The following is a 19,887-nucleotide window of genomic DNA, read 5'->3' on the forward strand; positions in this document are numbered from 1 at the left end:
CTTATACGAGGCTGAAAACTGTTTGCAATTGGGGTTATTATTATAACCACCCATCGACCGAAAGCAAGAGAATAATATTTCTAGATGATCCTGGGACAATTTATAAGTTATAATGGCTGATGCAACGCGACTTATATATATATAAAATACTGGTGACACTGGCAAGGACCACGTGACGACCTATTAGTTATTGGCCCAAACTCAGAGTGCGCTGTTCAATGTCGTCTACGGTCAGATCTCCCGACTAGCAGTCCATATTTATATAGTCAAAGATGTAGTATTAATGTTATAGAGATTAGAGATATTCTACATAAGGTATATAGGTTTCTAGCATATTTAATGCTATGTTACTCAATTGGTTTTTTCAATTTTTTTTTTCACCAAGATCAACATTTTTTAACATGTTCGAACGTTCATAAACAAGTTCGTTAATTTTTATTTCACTTACATAGACTAGTTTCAGTGGGATGAAAAGATGATTTAGTTGCGCACATGCAAGAATAAGTCAAACGCACAAATTTTTTATCCTCCACAGTTGTATTTGGTGACCTAGATTACAATGAAAATATTTTCAGATATAACATCGACGTAGAGATAGTGTTCAATAGATTGCTTAAGTGTTTTTATACGCGCAAGATACACATAATAATTGTATAAGTAGATGACACAATATATATAGCACGATTTCACAATATCCGATCACTAACTACCAACATTTAATAGTCGTTTTATTTTGAATGTATATATATATATATTTTTTTTTTTTCACTCTTTTATTTTATACACATAGAATATCATATATATATATATAACGACACTGACTATATATGTACACATATGCACGCACACATATATGTACATATATTTAAATATGTATATAATTTTTTTTGTATACATATATATATATCTGCTCTGTTGTATCGTATAATGTTTTACAGAATATAGTAATAATGCGTATTTTGTAATATCGAATGTGTATAATATCGCAAAATGTGCTCGCGCTCGGTCCGTAAAAAAATGACCTTCGTTCTTCCGTTGTTTCGCAACGATGGAGCCGGTTAAGTTATTATAATATCGCACGGCGAATCGAAATAGCAGAGTATATTAACAGGAAATCACAATGAAAAAATCCAAGATATATAAACTTCCAAGCTCAATATTTCTTCGTATTTCTTCGTTACGATATTACGAAATTCAATTCGAAATTGAATTCCCCGAAATTGAATTCGCTGTAAAAATTTTTCAACAAAATTTTAAATCGATTGAAAACCGATAAATATTCGCTGTATACTTCATTTATGTATTATCAAACGTCTCGATCCCGATAATTTCTTTCTTTCTTTTTTTTCGCGATAGTTCCTTAATGAGAATGATCCTGCTTCTAATGGCGATTTAATTTTTACGTTTCTAACGGTGACTTCTTGAACGTTCTTCTCTTCATCGAACTTTTCTATGAATCGATCTAGTACGCGTGGTTGGCGACAAAGAGCGCCGCGTCTCCCGCGGCGCCGGAAACACCACCCGCGTACTTGCCAAGCGCCGACTCGCTGTTAGCCTGTAAAAAAAACAAAAACAAAATAGATGTATTGTGTCGCCTTACAGTGTAGCCGAGAGAGTTGTGTCCGTCGGGACGCAACTTCATCAAACAATTGCGAAATGAAGAGATAAGTCAATTATAAGGAAGATAGAAAAGAAAATAACAGAAAAGAAATGATAGAAAAAGATAAAGACTTGAAAGAAAAAAAGATATTGCGAAAGAATTTAAATGCCGCTTATTTTGTAATTTTATATAACGTAATTCATAATTTGTATACGTGCAATCATATACATGTATAAATTATATTTACATTTTTACATAAGATGTGTAAATATATATAAACGCGCGAGCGCGCGCGTACACACTCACACTCACACACACACACACACAAGAGAAACATTCAACATTAATCTACTGTACTTACTGACATAGAAAACGAACTGTGCGGAAAAGTGAGATTTTGTTTTTTTAGTAGGCGTGAGCTTTGACGAAGTTCGAGGCATCAGCGGCTTTGCTAGAAATGCTGCCGGCGACGTAATTGCCTTGGCAAGCTAAACCGTTCGCCTAAACAAGCACACATTATACAGAACATGCAAAAGAATTATATTTTGTTTCGTAGCCTTGAGTGATCGTTACAAACGACGACTGAAGAAAATTATGATTTTTTTTTTCTCAGAAAGAAAATTGCGTTTACGAGCAGACGAGTGGTAAGAGCAAACTTGCAAAAGTAATTCAGAACATAAACGTTAGAATGGAAAATTACTTTGAAAGGTAAAACAGAGATCAAAGGCAAACAGCTATTACATCTACGGATGCAGAAGATAAATAGATAAGAGAAGAAGTCAATACGTAGAATGTATAAATATAGAACGTTAAACGAATCTTAAAAGACTGAGCAAACTCAAAAACGTGTAATCTAAAAATGTTAAGTCTCTGTTAAGTCTCAATTACTATATGTGTTAATAAGAATAAAAAATTACACGGAAATATTTAATGAAATATTAAAAAAGAGTGAGAAGGCTAGTGTGAATTAAGAATCTTTATATTTTTTAAGTTTTTCAATTTATTCTCAGCGTTTCAATCCGAGAATTTTATGAAACAAATTTAATTTTTAAGTATTTTTAATTTCGAATCACCGTGCTTCGGACCGTGTGTGTCAAACACTGTTCAAATTGCAATAGTAATTGAGAATTAATGATAACAAGATCTAATTAGTACCAAACAGTAGGAAACATCTATCTCGAAGGTCGTTCGTCGTACTCACCTTGGCTCTCTTCAACAATTCTTGCTGACCGGCAGCGACCTGATCAGCCTTGCCCTGCCAAGCACGGAGTACAGAAGCCTGAAGAGCGCGCCCGTAGCTGAATGTCAACGCCCAGGGTTTCTTCGCCGGGTGTTTGTTGATGGCGTCCAAGTTGACTGACGCCTCTTCTTCAGACTGACCGCCGCTGAGGAAGGTGATGCCGGGCACCGCCGGTGGCACGGTGCGCAGCAATGCTGTCACCGTGGCGGCGGCGATCTGCTGGGGAGTCGCTTTGTTCGGACAGCTCTGACCCGGTGTTACCATGTTGGGCTTCAGCAACGTTCCCTCAAGATACACGTGATGATCCGCGAGCGCCTGGGGAGAGCGAATGTCGCATTATAAGAAACGAAAATGCAATCGTTGTCTACTAAAAGAAAGAATGCAAGTACGATTGCAAGCGGATCAACACCTTGTAAACAGCTGCCAAAACCTCCTCCGTGACCTGTTGGCAACGGGCGAGGTCGTGGTCACCGTCAGGAAGAATTTCGGGCTCCACAATCGGCACAATCCTGGCGCTCTGGCAGATAGAAGCGTAGCGTGCCAGCACATTGGCATTCTCCAGGATTGCGAGTTTGCTCGGCGTGTCCTTCGTGATCTTCAAAACGCATCGCCACTTAGCGAAGTGGCAACCGTCCTTCTTGTACTGGATGCAGCGCGCCTGGAGATCGTCAAGGCCCTGGGTCGTGCATTCGTTGTCGGTGCCGAAGAGCGGAACGACGCCTTTGTCGACTTTGATACCTGGGATGATATTACGCTGCTTCAGCAGCTCGACAAACGGCGTGCCGTCATCAGCCTTTTGATAGAGCGTTTCGTGAAAGAGGATCACGCCGGAGATGTGCTGTCCGATGACATCCTGAGAATGAGTAAGGGTTTAACTTTTTTTTACGATCGTGACATTTCTCGCTAAATCGATAAAACACAATTCGACGATGGATGAAAAATAAAAAGAAGTAAAAAAGTAGTGAAAACAATGTCGTATATAAAAAATTTTATATTATATAAAAATGTTTATATAAAGCTGTTTTATATAAAGCTGTTTTATATAAAAATTTTATATAAAGATCATCTTTTTTTTATATAAAGATTTTTTTAAGATTTATATAGATCATCTTTTTTATGCAAATAAGATGATCGACCATCATTCGAAAATTTGGCAAGTTTTTTGTATATGAATTCGATTAATTCGATCGTACCTTCGCTGTGGTGAAAAGAAGTTGCCTGTAAGCCTTGCGGTTGTCCTCGGTGTTCTCGACATTGATGTCCTGTAAACGTTTGCCGATCGTTGTGGTTGACTCGTCAGCGGCCAGAATTCCTCTGCCGGGCGCCACGATCTGTTGGGCGATCGTGCGCAATTCCTCCGCCAGCTCGGGTTCGAGCTTGCCGTACTTTTCTGCGACCATTTTCCTTAATACGCGAGGATCACTCTAAATTAAGCATTTAATTACAAAACTATAATTAAATAATTTGAAATTTATGTGACAATTGTGTATATCAAAAAGATCTGAAGCAAAAAAGCCGTGTTCGTGACTCGAAAATAAAAAATCACCTTTCTATTGACAAATGTCAGTCCCCGTCGGGCTGTACAGATAAAAAAAAAAAAAAATAAATCAATCTACATTTATAGATGGTCCGGAGGAATTGCTAACTCCATCCAGTTCTTGAAAAGGAATCCGAGATTACCCGGCGAACCGTAACGTGCACTTTTATCGGATTAACGAGAATTCCCACACGAATGTCGTCCAACTAATGAAACGACACTCCGGAGACGGTAATGCCTTTAATATTACAAATGAAACCGACAGATCGCATCGTGAAATGAAAATACGCGTTGATGGTCTCTTAGCTCGTCCATGTAATATAACAGCCGTGAAATAATTGCGGACGTTTATATATATATATATCTCCATGTATACAGTCTATACGTATCTACCATTTTATTTAAATTTTTTTGAAGTATTCTATAAAAAATTAGTATTTATATATTTATTAACGTGGTTTTGATGTTTTATCTCAAAACCAATTCTTTTGTATGTTTTATAAACGTAATAAATAAAAATACACAGTAATAAAACTGTGTATTTTTACGGTAAGTGGATCATATATGTACAAATATACAAATTTTATTATACGATTGCCGCGAAATCAAAATAAAAACACAGTTAAATAAATATAATCACATCAATGAAAAAAACGTAAAAATATTAATAACACATCCTAACAAGAATAACGCAAAGTGTTTCAAAAAAGGCAAATTGCTAATTTATACAATCTCATACCCATTTATTTGAAATTCAAACATTTTCACCGCACGACGATGAGATTTTAGTATGCCAACAGGACATACATAAATAATAAGGCTAAAGATAACGCGCGAGAGCTCGGGCGAACTCGTGTGCCGATGGATTTTCCTCTATTTGCGCGCACAAATTATGATGCATGAAATAATAATACCAGAGGATTGATAGACATAGTCTAGTTCTACACACGCGCGAACACGGATCCGCGCGATATTACAAACTTTCACCTTGTCCTTTCTTTTTATCGCAGAAAAATCAAAGTTCAAACCAAGAAGGTCGTTAATATAACGAACTTGTTGAAATTATTCAGTTATCCTCCGGTCGAGTTTTGCGAGAGAGATTGAAAGGGTCAACGTTTTAAGAAGTTGAAACTTCCGACTACGCTTTCGTGTTACAAAGAATGAAAGCAGCTTTTATTGAAGCGCGCTTGTTGCCTCTCTCTCTGAGGAGAGATCCACGTCAGAGAGTGGTTATTAAAATTGCAACACAGAACAAGATACCGAATCGAAGAACCACGTGAAAATTAACTGAGGGTGTTGTTGCTCGCTTTCAATTAGAATAATTGCGATCTTATCATTCTTTTTATTATAATTAAACGTAATATCTCTCATCTCTAACAAGCGACGATAGACACACGTTCAGATAGACACGGTGTTTGCAACTTGAATGAACAGGGAGTGTTAGTTTGAGGGAAACCAGAATTATATATCCAATCGATTATGCGTTATAAATAAAATTTCTGCAAAATTAGTCGCATTATTATTTTTATACCCCGATCTCCGTGTATACAACCGATACACGGGTGTGAAGACTCTCAAACTTTCGTCCTCGCTACAAAGTTTTCACATTGCGTGCGCTCGAGCTAAAAAATAATCGTTGAAAAGCGATATAAGATCAATTTTTCAAACGTACCCACCGACAGAAACAAAGGTTGTTGCGATTCCGTCAAAAATCAGTCATAATAAATTAGGACGCGGCACCTGGACGACACCACCGTTGGACCACGTGTATATATATTTATGCGGAAGAACGAGAGTGCGATAAAAAGAATAATAATAATAATAATAACAAATTCACCGCGCACATGTCGGACAAACGTACGTACGTAGTCGCGAACGGCGGAACCGTCGCGACAATCACGGTGCTATATCAATGACATTTATCACCGCAATGACGAACGTGCTCATTGTTCGCCGGACGCCGGCCGGATGTTGTTTTGCAATCAACCCTCGCCGAGATGTTTTTTTTTTTTTTTTTTTTTCGCGCGACAATCAGATCACAACGGAACAACAGGAGCGACGAGCAATCATCTCCGTGCATCTCTTTTGACGGATGATCAATCGCGAACACCGATAACGAGAAAGAGAGATACCGCGGGAGTTAAAACGAAGAGAATAAACAGTATATTGATAAAATGCGATCGCGCGCGCTTCGCTACGACGCACCCCCCCGGAGTCGTCGGAGAGAGACCGCGACGGGGTGGTCGGCCCCGCGTAGGCGGGATATCCGCCCGTTCGACTACATCTTGCCCGCACGTCGTCCCGAGACGGAATAGATAGACTCACGGAGACGCGCGTACTAACCGCGCCGCTGCGAGTAGCCGACTGTGTCGTTTCGTCGCTCGGTATCCATCCCCCCGATACGGCATCCTCGCAGGCAAAGGGGTGGGTGTACCTGGCTGCAGTGCAGTGTCGTATAACTGCAAGGCAGGGGGAATCGACGGAGAGGTGAGAAGGGTGAGCGAGAGAGAGCGGTCAGGGGTATATAACAGAAGACTGGTTCTGCACCGTTGTGTTGGCAGAAGAAAGAGAGAAAGAGAGAAAGGGAGAGAGAGAGAGAGAGAGAGAGAGAAGGGCGAGAGGGTGAACTAGCCGCAATGCAGCACGCGCAGACGTTCTCGATGCTCCGGTACACCCCTGAATTCCCTCCTTGCTCACCCCTGAATCGGAGTGACCTGAGATACCGGCGTCGCGAAGATTTGACGATTCGCTGCTCGTCGACGTAAAACGCGCGCGCAATTCACGACCGGTTTTTGTCAGTGCGCGGATATTCGCATAAGACACAGTCAAACACTTGATCTTAACATAATTCGGTTTGAATAAATTGAAGAGTACACGGAGGAGATATATTTGTCTTTTCTATGCGAAGATTAAATCTTAATGTAAAGAAACACTGCGCTTTCGTATTTTCTTGAGAGAATAAATTACGCGCAACTTCTTCTTCTTCTTGCAAAGTAGCGGAAATATAAATTTTCAACTTAGAAAAGAGAGAAAAGAATGCAAGACGTACGTGTAATATTTATTATGTGGAGATCTCTAGATTTTAAATTGCATCTAATATTTTTTTTGTTTTTTTTGTTTTTTGTTTTTTTTTAATTAAAATCCGAGGCAAAACACATTTCTTGCCGAGATTTACTGCCGGAGTATACAGCATCATTTGCTCCACTACTCGTATTTTCAAACGTGTAATATGAAGACATGAGAACACGGTACGTATCGCGTTTCAAATTTTAAATTGTTTGCTTTCGAGATGATAATTAACACGGAATAATGTATATATACACACGTTGTGGATGGTAAAACCACCGTATAACAACAATAAATCGTAATGGAGAGCAACAAAAGCGACAAGTATCTATTTTGCGCGCCAGTAAGTCACCATATTTATTTGTTACGTCGCGGTAATTTTCGATATTTTGAAGGAACATTATTTAAGGGGGAACAGCGACGCTGTCGAGTATTACTTTACGGTCACTCTTGGTCCATTCTAAAAAAACTTTCCGGAATGTAACGTCGCACGCGGTGAAGATGAAAATTTACGATCACGAAGAAATATGAGGCTAGAGGGAGAACATACAGTGTATGTGTGTGTGTGTGTGTGTGTGTGTACATATGTATATGTATACATATATCTCGCCACCGCCGAGAGAGGGTTGCGGGATAACGGTGAGCCAAAATTACGTAAGTTCGGTTTATTCTCTCTTCTGGCTCTGTGTATAAAACTTTCTTTCAATAAAATTATTTAATTGCACACTTTTACGATTTATCGTAAAGGAAAAAAGTCGCTTTTAAACAAAATAATGGCAAAATATACATTTAATATATAATATTATAAGATTGCAGTCTTGTGTCTCTTACAGTAAGTGTAATATATAACAACACGCGAGATGAAAAAAATTGCTTGAATATTTTCCTGGAAAAATTTTCTCAGTAAAATATTGTCCTTGCACACGAGAGCCAATTGTATAAACACAAAACATTTCATTGTCTTTTCAAAATTCTCAAAGAAGAACTCGTCCACTTTTTGAGAAAACAGAAGCAATTGTCTCTTTCGCATTGAATTGCATTATAAAGTTCATTCAAGAGAGACGGGAGAGATTTTCTCGCGAGTGCCGAGAGGAGAAGACAGGATATATATCCTCATGATATACACGCCGCAAAATTGGACGCAATGTCTGCGGTGTTTCCCGCTCAGTAAACGTGCAACATGATGCAATTTCTTTTTTTTTTTTTTTGTTGTCTATTAGGCGCACAACTAAATCTACGCAATTTTTCTTTCTTTGTGAGAAAAATGATCGTGTTTTTTTTTTAACATCTATATGTAACAAATAATCAAATATATTTTATAGAATAAAAAAACGTTAAAAAGTCAATGAAACGATCAATTGGAGATTAGAAAACAAGTGCGCTCGAAAAATATACAATATTAATATTTGAAAAAAAAAGAGAAAGAGAGAGAGAGAGAGAAATTTGTAATCAAAGAAAAATTTATATCCTTGATCAATAATTCTTTGATAAAAAACCGTCCCGACAAAAACAACTATTTTTATCTTCATTGTGTACGACAGTAATAAACGGCCCCGAAATAGCCACAGATTTGGATCGCGGCGCTGTGAACGGGTCTGCGTTGCGCTGTTTTCCGCGCACAACGGTCACCGCAAATATGATATAACATGTAATGTAATTACGATATATGGATCACACATACCGCACATGTAATCACATTTCGCTGTTAATCATTTATTACGCCCGACTTGTTGACACTGTCGAGAGTTCGAACTAATTTTGTTTCTTTAAATTTTTATCCGTAAAATGTAATTATCGTCGATGTCAAAAAATGCTTTCGCGCAAATCACAAAATTAAAAAACTAAAATAATAAACTTTTGCGAGAAAGAATTTGAGAGGGTGGAGAATATATTTACACACATGATAATGCTCATCTCATTATGTTGAATAATATATTGCGTGCGATTAAAGCTCGAGAAAAAAATACGTGTATTGCGCGATCTTATGCAAATCGTTTTCGCGTACAGTAGCGCCGTGTTTACCGAGCTGTGTGTGTGCGCACACGCGAAAACGCAAAAAGAGAGAGAGAGATATGTGAATTGCATCGTTGCATAATTCTGCATTAATCGCTGGGTAATTCGTTTGCCGCGGAACGGAGAGAGCGATTTTCATTCGGAAAAGCGCATTCGTCGCATTACCCGCTATGGTGCCTCCGCTGTCTGGAACCACGTTTTTTTTCGACGTTCAATACGAGTCGATATCACATACGTCGGCATTACAGCACGCCGCGACTAGCCGAGACGGAGGAGGCTTTGCGACACACGCTTGCGCGTTATTTCCCAGCTCGTATCCGAGTAGGAGTAGGTTCAACATCGTTGCTTGCGCGAACCCGAGAACAGTTTTGCGTGCATTCGTTTGTGCGCATGTAGCGTCAAGTCTCTGTGAAAAGACCGACTCGAGTCGAAATCAATCATTGAAGATATACGTGCTCTTTCTCTCTCTCTCTCTCTCTCTTTATATAATTTGTAATTGACAATTAAAAAAAAAGAATAATTCAGACTTTTGAGCTCTTTTTGCGTTACAGGAAAATTATTTGTCGGAAATTCAACGTGTTGAGTAACACGGAGCGCGATATTTTATTTTGGTGTCTCTATTGAGCTTTTGAAAGTGAAAGGTGTGACTCTTTTATTTTTCAAGTGACACGCACACATGGCAAACGTAAAAATTGGTAACCCGCCAGAAACGCGATTTGCACAGCGATATCTACGTTCGGACAGACGATATTTTTACGACGGTGTCAAAACGTGCGTATTTAAACAACGAGAGAAAAAACGTCGAATGAGAAAGTGGAAATTACCGAATGAAACTTTACTCGAAATAGTTCGCGTTACATGATGATTTTGTTTTTTTTGTTTTTTTTTTTTCTAATTGGAAAATTGTAATTATAAAAATAGCAAGTAATTTTCCGTCCAAAGACGACTGCGCAACAATCGCACTTCCGGCTGATCAGCTTCACCTGATCTCATACCAGATGCCACTCAATGCATTCGTTCAAATAATAACTCGCTTCAAATAATAACTCAAATGACGTGTATACACGTGTGTGTATGTGTGTGTGTGAACGTTGTCTGTCAAAATAACATGCTCTTGCATATAGACACCGGATTGCACAAACCGCTGTTCGCGCATAACTTCTAATTTTACGCTATTGTAGGCGCGCGTATGATAAAATATCTAATAATAAAATAATAAAATATCTAATAATAAAATAATAAAATATCTAATAATAAAATAATAAAATAATTTGTATCGATTAACGAAGACCTTATGAAGATCGATGTCCTGTTTGTATTTTGACTGTCATCGATGTATGTAAGTTTTTCAATAAAAAAAAATGTATATGTGTATAATTTTTTATTTTTTTTAATTTTGATTTCTCTTCTTTGTCTTTCTCTCGCTGTATCTTCAGTGTTTGCATTCGATTGTTATAAGTGGATTTTTTTATGTGTCTTAGGATGCTAGGAAGAGAAAAACTTTTGAAGGGGAAAATTCACGAGTATTCTGAGTGGAAACGTCACAGCATTGACAACGCCTTCTGTTATCGACCGCTTTTAACGATGAAGGCCAGAATAATCTTCCAGTACCGCGCGTTACTGTGTCAGTACGCACAAAGGTGAACGTGCCCAGTTGCACGCAGGATTCTTCCGGTACTCGGCAAATGATGCAACTCCACTGTCAAGTTATACATATCGCTTTAACATAAATTCTCTCTAAGAGAAATATTTTTCTAAATGTTCTGTACGTGTTGAAATGACGAAATTGATTTTTTTTTTTTTAAATGCTCACAAGCTTTAATTCTCCAACGAATAATCCTGAAGTCATGCTTCACTTAGCAATAGTCCGTTTTTTGCTTTTCGACAAGTGATTGTCAGTACAATGTCGCATTTGCGTTAAAAGCGCAATTATGACGAAACATTTTCAGATAGTTAAAGTTTGCGTTTATGGTTGCTGTTATTTCTATCAACATCTATTATATTAATATTATAGTACTTTGAATGTGTTGGAAGTACATGAAAGTCCGCTGCAAATATTTCTCATTGCGTTTTATTATACGAAAGTAACACTTATTATATCTATTGATAATTATTAAAAATAATAACAACTACTGTGTAATGTTATCGCTACCAATAATGTTATCGTAGAACATTTTGCAACATAAAAAACTTGAATTTACCAAACTGACACAATTATTAGAAATCTCCTTAAAAATTTTGTCAACCTTTGTTTTTCGACTAGACTGCGCATTTGACAAACATTGCGCTGTAAAAATATCTCGCACGCTGGATTACGCGTAAACGTGTGTGCGTGCGTATGTGTGCGCGTACATCTATTAAGAAGTCTCGGAGCAATGAAATAATATGTACCTCGAGACGATGTAAGAATTTTGGTAATACAGAGAGAGAGAGAGAGAGAGAGACGGTGTAGTAATCGAGAAATTAACAGGCTGATGAGTCGCGCACGACGACAGCGGCGTTGTTAAATGTCAGTCAAGGTCAAAGGTCGTTAGTGATAAGCCGAGTGTGCAAAATTTCTAACACAATCGGAGAAGAATGTGACACGATCGATATACCCGAAGAGGAGCACGCGTTTCTCCAATGAACGCAGGGATTTTTTCCCCTCCGCACGAAACAGCGGAGCGAGACTCACCTGGTCTGTGAACTGATTTTCGTGTCTGGGAACCGCCGCGAGATTGCCTTCGTGTAATCCACCTGATGGTTGGAGTGCGACTGAAACGAACTAGGCGAGCCGTCGTCGGTTTCAAAGTCTGTGGTGATTGCGTGTCTATCACGCGCGTGCGCTCTCGCTCTCGCGGGTGCTCAACCACATAGGGTCGTCAATGGCGAGGCGAGGAGGTACACGCGCGATCAGCTGGTCGAGATCGGCTTTCATTTTATTGACCCTAAAACCTGAGGTCAAAGGAAGAACGCGTCCTCTATGTGATTTTTCTCTGTCGATTTTTCTCTGTAATTACAATTAAAACAAAAAAAATTAATAAGTTAAAGGATGCATTCACAAATATTATTTAACAATGTGAGACTTGTTAAACACAAATACTATACGCAAAATAAATTTGATAAATTTAAGAAAAGCAGTCGCTGACATCACGAACATTGACATTTGTCAACGATAAATCACCAATCAATTAAGTTCAATTGGAGTGCTATCAAAAGATCACAAGAGAGTTTATTGAACGCAATCTTCTCAACGGGGATGATGTTCACGGTTGTCTCCACAACGCGCTACGTTACTCGCGCATACCACGTGGTGATGAGCCAATATGGGAAGGGTATCGGAGCGGGGATTCGCCGGGAATGACGACATATCGACCAGTAAAGATGAGTGAGTCCGCGCGCGCAAATGTATCGCACTGAGAACCGTCGCTTTAGAGGTCAGTCAAGGGCACCTTGCTCCGACATTCGTCGAGATTACATGCGAGCGTACATTTTTTTTTCAAAGATCGCCTAAGGTTAACGCACTCGCGTGCGCGCGTCACCACGCGTTCGGACGTGCCTCCTTTTTGCCTCGATCGTTGGACCTATCGCGTGTAAAAGTCCATTGATAAAAATGGGCTCGACCCTCGAACTTGTTCACCTTTGTTCTTATACTTACCAGTGAAACGACGAATAAAGCGATAACTTTTTCGGACTTTGTGACGAATCGACGTTGCCGAGGTTTTAACACATTAGTCAGTGAACTCGAAGATAGAAACAAACTGTTGCATAGATTTTGACAGCGATAATCTGTTTTGTACGACAATATCGCATTCAACGTTCTATAAAGATTACATTTCTCAACCGGAAAACAATGATTTCGCAAACACTGCTCAAACGTTGCGCGAACAATTGTTTTTATAACAACTTTAATTATGTGATGTTCTTACATCAATCTCAAATAACGTCGACGATCGTTGAAGCGCGTGTATCGTTCTTTGCGAGTTAACGACGCTTCGGAGCACAATTTGGCTCTTTTGAGGAGCATCTCTTGGGCTTCTTCTACCTTCTCCGGTTTGTTATTCCAAATTCTTCTCGCTGTATCCTACGAGAAGAGAAATGTCAAAACTGAAGTATTCTCGATTATTCAACTACTTGAACTGATTTTACTTGAAATTTCCTAAACAAAATTTGCAAACAACAGAAAGAAAATTTACGTAACAAATTTTATTTTCAATACATTCTAATAGATATGCGTCGATGATGAAATTCACATGCACCTGCAGAGCACGTCCATAGCAGAAACTGAGTCTCCATGGTTTCTTATCGTTGCACACGTTAATAGCGTTGAGATTCAAGATGGAGTTCTCGTCGGTTTGGCCGCCGCTTAGAAAAAATATCGCCGGAACTGCAACCGGAACTGTTCTCTTGAACGCTCTTATCGTGTATTCGGCAATGATCTGGTGTCGCGAATCAATGTATCAATGTATTAACGTCCAAGTTTTTACTTCAGTATAACGAGAATATTATCGCAAAACCCGTAATTCTCCAACTAACGTGATTACGACATACCTGTGGCGTGAATTGGATCACGTTCGTGATTCCCGGCAACACCATCGCCGTCTTCAGTATCATCCCTTCGAGGTACACGCGGTGCTCGTTCAGCACGCGGAACAAGATGGACAGCATCTCCTCGTGAACCTGCAACGCCCGATCGATATCGTGTTCACCTCTGCTGAGTACTTCCGGTTCCACTATAGGGACCATCCGCGCGCTCTGACAGATACTGGCGAATCTGAACAAGACGAGATATTCGAAAATACGTCGGCTAAAACATTTCGCGTCGCGCGAAAAAAATGGGACTTTGGCTCAGACAAATCTACATATTCCTATGCATCGCATTTTACTTTGCACGCGTGAATAACTGACGTTTCTACAATCTCATCAAATGTGAATCTTAGAAGGCCAGTTGTTCGAGCCACCGTTCTCCGATCACGTTAATCAGATCCGATTAAAGTTTGACGACCGTGATTGGTCAATTCGGTTGATCGATCAACGCTATTCAATTCTACCGGACTAAAACATCGGCCGAGTAATTTAAAACTTTCCAAAGCTGTTCGATTTATTTTAAACTCGTGACAACATTTAATGGCTAATTAACATAGAAATTAGGTTCTAATTATTATTTTATTATTATTGTTTTTTCTCAATACATTTCTCGACTTCGTACCTTTTCCGATTACTTTCTATTTGTTTCAAACATTTGAAATTATTTTGTAATATCGTCTATCGATTTCGTGGTCCATTCGGTTGCGAAATTTATTAGCTACAATGTGAACAGCTCGGGAAATGTACATATAATCGGAGATGATGTAAAACTGGTTCTCTCTTACTGATAATATACAACATTAATCTTCATTTAAAAAATCAACAAAGCTTGTTCCGACAGACATAGGGAAAATGTTTTACTGTGATTCCGCGCGTATCAAGTCTAAACACCTCGCAAGAACGTTTGCGTTAGTGGTCATGGCCAGCCGGCTGGGGCGTTGCTCCGAGATGGAAAAGACGCATCTCCACTTGGCAAAGTGACAGCCGTCCTTTTTGTAGCGAACGCAATTCCGATGCAAGTCGTCGAGACCCTGCGTGGTCGTCTCGTCTTCGGTACCGAAGAGCGGCACTTGGCCTTTGTCGACCTTCACGCCAGCCAGAATCTTTCTTCGGCGCAGGAACTCAACAAAATCCACGCCTTCCGACGTTGTCTGATAAATCATCTCGTGATGCAGAATCACGCCGCTGATGTATCGCGAGAGCTGCAAATAAAATAAAACACAAATCACGCGTATAAATGTTAATTGTCAACTACTGCACGCTATGAGTTTCTGAAAATTCATAACACAAGATCTAGTACTGTCTGTATATTTGAGGTTTTTATTGCGAATAGAATACAGTTATTGTTATTGTAAACAAAAACTTTTATCATGTTTTTTTTAGCAACCTTATTCGCAGACAGCAGCATCTCCCGATATTCGCGTCTCTTGGCCTCAGTGTTTTCAGCGCCGATCTCCTGGAACTTCTCGTCCATAGCCGACGGTGACTCGTCGCAGGCCAGCAATCCCTTTCCGGGCGCGGCGATCACTTCGATGATTTTCTCAAGCTCCAAGCGGAGTGCAAAATCGAGTTCGCGTTTGGTAACGGATGAAAATATCTGTCACGTATATATGCGCGAGAAGATTGGTGTCAGTTGAAAGATGCTCTTTGCAAGAGCAAAATATATTTGGAAGATAAATATTATCTAATTACTATTCCTTTTCGAAAACAATTTCACACTTTTAATCAATGTTATTAATTAACTTTGACGTCATGTTTGACGTTTAAGTTTCAGCTGCCGATACGTGCGAGAAAGTCTAAAGAGTAGAATAAATACATTTTTTAAACATTTCGATAATACAAAACAATCTTTACGAAACTGAAACAATTTGCGATATGACGCGAGATTGCGCGAGGTCTTGTTTACTTCACATAACCACTCTCTCGGTGATAAACGTAATCAATCTGTGTGAAAATAACGAGAGAAAACATGTTTACTTATTTATCTGCAGTTACTTATTTTTAACTCTTTCGAGTCCCGGATGAGTGACAAACGCATAAAAGCTGTGATAAAACTAAAGAATATCGAAAAAACGAAAGTAAAAAAACATTTTCATATAAAAATTACCTTGCTTTTGCAGCAACATTTTGGTTCCAATTGCATCATTTGTCAACGTTGATAGCGCATAATATGCTTCAGAATTTATCTGTCATATATGTATACTTGTGTGTTTGATTTATAAATTTTATAGATTTGTCACATGATTGGTAAATAAATACGAGACAATGTTTTGTTACACATAATTAACTTAATTTTCATTCATAAAGATGAGTGCAATAACAATCGATACTTTTTAAAATAGCGAAGTGAGTAGCACATTCGAAAATTTAAATTTAAATATGTGTACAAAATTAAACCTCGTTTTCGTCACTTACCGCCAAGGATATGTTCCAAAATCCTTAGTTACTATAAAATGTTATATTTTAAAATAACGTGTACTATTCCGCGCTATGTCCACAACGTGCGGTTCTACTCTGTTCACATTCTGAAAGGTTGAGTTCACATTTTGACGACTGATCAACTTCACTATCCTGACCGATAAAGTTCACATCCTGATCGGTTAGATTCGCTAACCGATATTTAGATCACTTAGGTCGGTTAGGTTCACACATTTTGATCGGTCAGGTTCGTGTAATCACCGATCAGTTAAGTTCATATCTCGGTTAGGGATCCGTATCTCGATAAATTAAAAATAAACAAATATAAAAAACTCAGACCTCGGCAATACCTCCGACTGGGTGGTTGGGCGCAGGGCTATCTTATCGCAGCGTGGTTTCGCGCCGATAAGACGTTTCCGATACCTGGTTTTTGTTAAACTTTTTTTTAAACCTGGCACGAAATAACTAGAAACTATATACTTTAAATGTATGTTAAAAAATTAATTACGAAAACGGAGTTATTTCGCACCGGCAATATACCTCCGATATATAACTTTTCTTCAATAAATTGTTTTGAAATCCGTTTTCTGAACGCATCCAAAGGTTGATTGAATTTCTAGTTGGAGCGATACGTATGGCGGAAGAACGAAGAATTGTCCAATCGGGAACAGAAACGAGCAATTTCTACGTTTGACGTATGAGGGAGGGTCCGTTGTTGTGTATCGTGCGATATAATGAAAAGTGAGGGAAGTTACTAAAATGATCTATGATCTTATTGGTCAGCAACTAGTAAATTTGCTCTTACTCTTTTGTAATTTTCATTATTTGTTCAAAGACGCGTTTCTTAATCAATTTTGTTGAGACAACAAGAGATGATTAGTATCTTTAGAGATGATGCGCCGGTCTTTGCTCTTCGTTAAAATAGACAGAGATGGAATAATGCGCTTCGTAGCATTTGCGGCGCAATGTGAACTCCGTATTTGGAAATCGGTCTTGAGTACGGCTTCTTGGTTTGAAAATAAGCAAGTCGTAGTCGTACTAGTCGTACGTAGATTGATGTATAATAAATGGAAGCATCGATGAGAAGGAAGTGTGTGCTCGTTTGACGATTAGTTACTTATAGAAGCGAATGAACTGCAACAGTTTGTGGATAAATTTCATTATTGAGATAAGACAAGGGGGAAGCATAAAAGACAGACCACCATTGACCACAACGATGGGCTGTAGCATACAGTGATTATGACGGAGGTTATATTTTTGTAGCGGCTTCTGAGTAAGTAAGCACGTAGAAAGATTTTGGAATGTAGTTTTTACGAACGATGGCGTTGAATGATAACGAAATCGACACGTTGCATTTTGTGATAAAAAGTTTGTTTTAAATGAAACAATTTTACGAAGCTTTGTCGCACGTGCACACACACGGTCGCGCGAGCGCGCGCGTACGTGTGTATGTATGGGAGGAGGAAAAAAAATTTACTTCGAGAATAATATGAAAATTATTTGATGAAATATTTACATACTTATAATTGTGTGAAAAAGAATGTAAGCTATATTTGTTTAATTGTTTTGATAGATTACAACAGTAATGAGTAGTTTGGAAAAGTTCGCTATGGATGTAGAACCTGAAAAAAGGAAGGAGAGCAAATTGAAGAGACCATCAACCTCTTCTTCCAATGATAATTCTGATAATAATAAAAAACGACGAAATATGTGTAGCAAAGATAAGAGGAAAAAATCAAAAAGCAGAAGTAATTCCAATAGCTCTAGTTCTTCCAGTTCTTCAAGTCTAGAAAAAAATACTCGTGTATCGAGAAGGGACAAGAGAGAAGACGAAAGAAACAAGAATGTAAATGAATATAGAGCTAAGAAGTATGAAAATGGTAGGGACTTTGGACGCAGTGGAAGCAGCAATTACAGATTTTACAAAAGGAGGAATAACTTTGCCGATCAGAGAAATTATAGAAATCATTCCCAATTTTACAGAAATACTTATTACAATAGGAACAGAAGGGAAGGATATAATAATAGACATAGAACATCTGGTTATCACAGACCAAGGTTATATGATTATCAGAGATATTCTGGCAAGGATGCAACTAGTCAGTCTATACGAGAGAGCAGTTCGAAGGAACGTGCAGATCGATCAAGAACTACCTCTAAAACAGAAAAATCTGACTTAATGAAAAATAACACAACACTTGATCAAGAAAAAGAGATAGAAAAAAAACCAGCAGACATGGTGCAAGACAAAGAAAATCCACTCATAAAAAGTCACAAAAAGTCAAAGAGAAAACGATCTTTGTCTACATCTAGTTCGTCAAGTGTCAGCAGTAGTAGCAGCAGCTCAAGCTCCAGTAGTAGCAGCTCCAGTAATAGCAGTAGCAGTGATACTGGCAGCACCAGCAGTAGCAGTAGTACTGAAAGCTCGGAAGACGAAAAAAAGCGAAAGAAAGCCAAGAAGAAGGCCAAAAAATTAAAGAAGATTATGAAAAAACGAAAGAAGAAGAAACGAAAGATGAAAAAGAAATTAAAGAAAAAGATGAGAAAAAGTGCGTCTAAGAAAAAAGGACACAAAAGATCTAAAGAGAGTAAAGAAAGTCAAGGCGGTAAAGAGATCACAAAAGAAATCGAGGCTAAAATGACAGAAAAATCGAAAGCAATGGCGCCTATGACAAGAGAGGAGTGGGAAAAAAGACAGAGCATTATGCGCAAAGTTTACGATGAGGAAACAGGAAGATATAGGTAAATATTATAGTAAAATAATAAAGAAATAAACTGATGTATTGAAAGCTGATGTGTACTTAGAATTTATCTTATTTAGATTTTTTTTAATATAAAAATGTGAATATTTTTATTTAGATTGATAAAAGGAGATGGAGAAGTATTGGAAGAAATAGTAAGTCGAGAAAGACACAAGGAAATTAACAAACAGGCTACCAAAGGAGACGGAGAATACTTCCAAGCGCGTATAAAAAATGCGATGTGAGCTATTTTTTTATAAAATTGTATTCTGATCGCAAGTATAATTTTAATATCTTTATTATACACCACTTGCATTCTGTTTGTGTCACATATCAACGTCAAAATAATTATTTCAAACACATTTATATGAAAAGTATGCAGATATATAAGAATTAAATAAATGATTGTAACCTGTGCACATAAGTAACAAATGTTTTGTTAAATTTATAACTTTTTTACAGTGTAGTTCACAATTCGATGATGCAAAATCGTAAATATTAGAAATAAACTTTTATTGTACATCGAATTTATCTCATCTTATAACACTCGTCTCGAGGAAAAATAAATTTAAAAAAATATATTCGTATATGTTAAATAAATTTTATTTAAAAAATTTAACACAATTTTCTAAATATTAAAAAAATTTATATTTTTCATGATCTGTGTAAAATATGTATTCTTATATGTTGAATAAATTTAATTTTA

At 38.0% G+C, this 19,887-nt stretch overlaps 3 protein-coding genes across 12 annotated transcripts; 1 reads left to right on the plus strand and 2 right to left on the minus strand.

Moving 5' to 3' along the window:
* Positions 1-1,404: 1,404 nt before the first annotated feature.
* On the minus strand, positions 1,405-12,235 carry LOC109853254 (fructose-bisphosphate aldolase). Of its 5 annotated transcripts, none has more exons than XM_020425156.1 (6): positions 12,131-12,235; positions 4,034-4,244; positions 3,250-3,693; positions 2,802-3,155; positions 1,962-2,101; positions 1,466-1,555 (listed from the first exon to the last, which is right to left on the minus strand). In XM_020425156.1, the coding sequence occupies exons 2-5, from the start codon at positions 4,238-4,240 to the stop codon at positions 2,006-2,008; spliced, it is 1,101 nt and encodes a 366-aa protein (XP_020280745.1). In that variant the 5' UTR covers positions 4,241-4,244; positions 12,131-12,235; the 3' UTR covers positions 1,466-1,555; positions 1,962-2,005. The 5 variants fall into 5 exon arrangements, with proteins under 5 accessions (XP_020280746.1, XP_020280745.1, XP_020280742.1 ...); XM_020425153.1 differs by having other exon boundaries at positions 4,034-4,264; XM_020425155.1 differs by lacking the exon at positions 12,131-12,235 and adding an exon at positions 6,054-6,542 and having other exon boundaries at positions 4,034-4,264.
* A 66-nt stretch (positions 12,236-12,301) lies between these two features.
* On the minus strand, positions 12,302-17,057 carry LOC109853253 (fructose-bisphosphate aldolase-like). Of its 6 annotated transcripts, none has more exons than XM_020425151.1 (8): positions 16,780-16,932; positions 16,130-16,547; positions 15,410-15,619; positions 14,914-15,224; positions 13,987-14,209; positions 13,695-13,874; positions 13,365-13,519; positions 12,302-12,445 (listed from the first exon to the last, which is right to left on the minus strand). In XM_020425151.1, exons 2-8 carry the CDS (start codon positions 16,166-16,168, stop codon positions 12,397-12,399), a joined length of 1,167 nt encoding a protein of 388 aa, XP_020280740.1. In that variant the 5' UTR covers positions 16,169-16,547; positions 16,780-16,932; the 3' UTR covers positions 12,302-12,396. The 6 variants fall into 6 exon arrangements, 4 of the variants coding, with proteins under 4 accessions (XP_020280740.1, XP_020280739.1, XP_020280737.1 ...); XM_020425150.1 differs by having other exon boundaries at positions 16,130-16,208; positions 16,438-16,932; XM_020425148.1 differs by lacking the exons at positions 16,130-16,547; positions 16,780-16,932 and adding an exon at positions 16,981-17,057.
* Positions 17,058-17,452: 395 nt separating this feature from the next.
* Positions 17,453-19,803, plus strand: LOC109853215 (ADP-ribosylation factor-like protein 6-interacting protein 4). The gene is made up of 3 exons (XM_020425101.1): positions 17,453-17,713; positions 18,014-19,182; positions 19,300-19,803. Exons 2-3 carry the CDS (start codon positions 18,026-18,028, stop codon positions 19,424-19,426), a joined length of 1,284 nt encoding a protein of 427 aa, XP_020280690.1. The 5' UTR covers positions 17,453-17,713; positions 18,014-18,025; the 3' UTR covers positions 19,427-19,803.
* Positions 19,804-19,887: the final 84 nt, after the last annotated feature.

The sequence above is a fragment of the Pseudomyrmex gracilis genome, unplaced genomic scaffold (genome assembly GCF_002006095.1).
Source record: "Pseudomyrmex gracilis isolate BER0280 unplaced genomic scaffold, ASM200609v1 scaffold_45, whole genome shotgun sequence".
In the NCBI taxonomy this organism is placed as follows: Eukaryota; Metazoa; Arthropoda; class Insecta; order Hymenoptera; family Formicidae; genus Pseudomyrmex; species Pseudomyrmex gracilis.

What these genes read in the sequence shown, in the direction of transcription:
- LOC109853254 (XM_020425156.1), bottom strand. Translation starts at nt 4,240, where the DNA reads ATGGTCGCAGAAAAGTACGGCAAGCTCGAACCCGAGCTGGCGGAGGAA. An exon ending in TTCTTTTCACCACAGCGAAG is followed by an intron (nt 3,694 to 4,033) that starts GTACGATCGAAT and finishes ACTCATTCTCAG; the next exon opens with GATGTCATCGGACAGCACAT. An exon ending in TTTTGGCAGCTGTTTACAAG is followed by an intron (nt 3,156 to 3,249) that starts GTGTTGATCCGC and finishes CGCTCTCCCCAG; the next exon opens with GCGCTCGCGGATCATCACGT.
- LOC109853215 (XM_020425101.1), top strand. Translation starts at nt 18,026, where the DNA reads ATGAGTAGTTTGGAAAAGTTCGCTATGGATGTAGAACCTGAAAAAAGG. An exon ending in GAGGAAACAGGAAGATATAG is followed by an intron (nt 19,183 to 19,299) that starts GTAAATATTATA and finishes ATTTTTATTTAG; the next exon opens with ATTGATAAAAGGAGATGGAG.
- LOC109853253 (XM_020425148.1), bottom strand. Translation starts at nt 17,037, where the DNA reads ATGCGTTCAGAAAACGGATTTCAAAACAATTTATTGAAGAAAAGTTAT. An exon ending in TGATCCAATTCACGCCACAG is followed by an intron (nt 13,875 to 13,986) that starts GTATGTCGTAAT and finishes TCGCGACACCAG; the next exon opens with ATCATTGCCGAATACACGAT. An exon ending in CGACGTTATTTGAGATTGAT is followed by an intron (nt 12,446 to 13,364) that starts GTAAGAACATCA and finishes TTGTAATTACAG; the next exon opens with AGAAAAATCGACAGAGAAAA.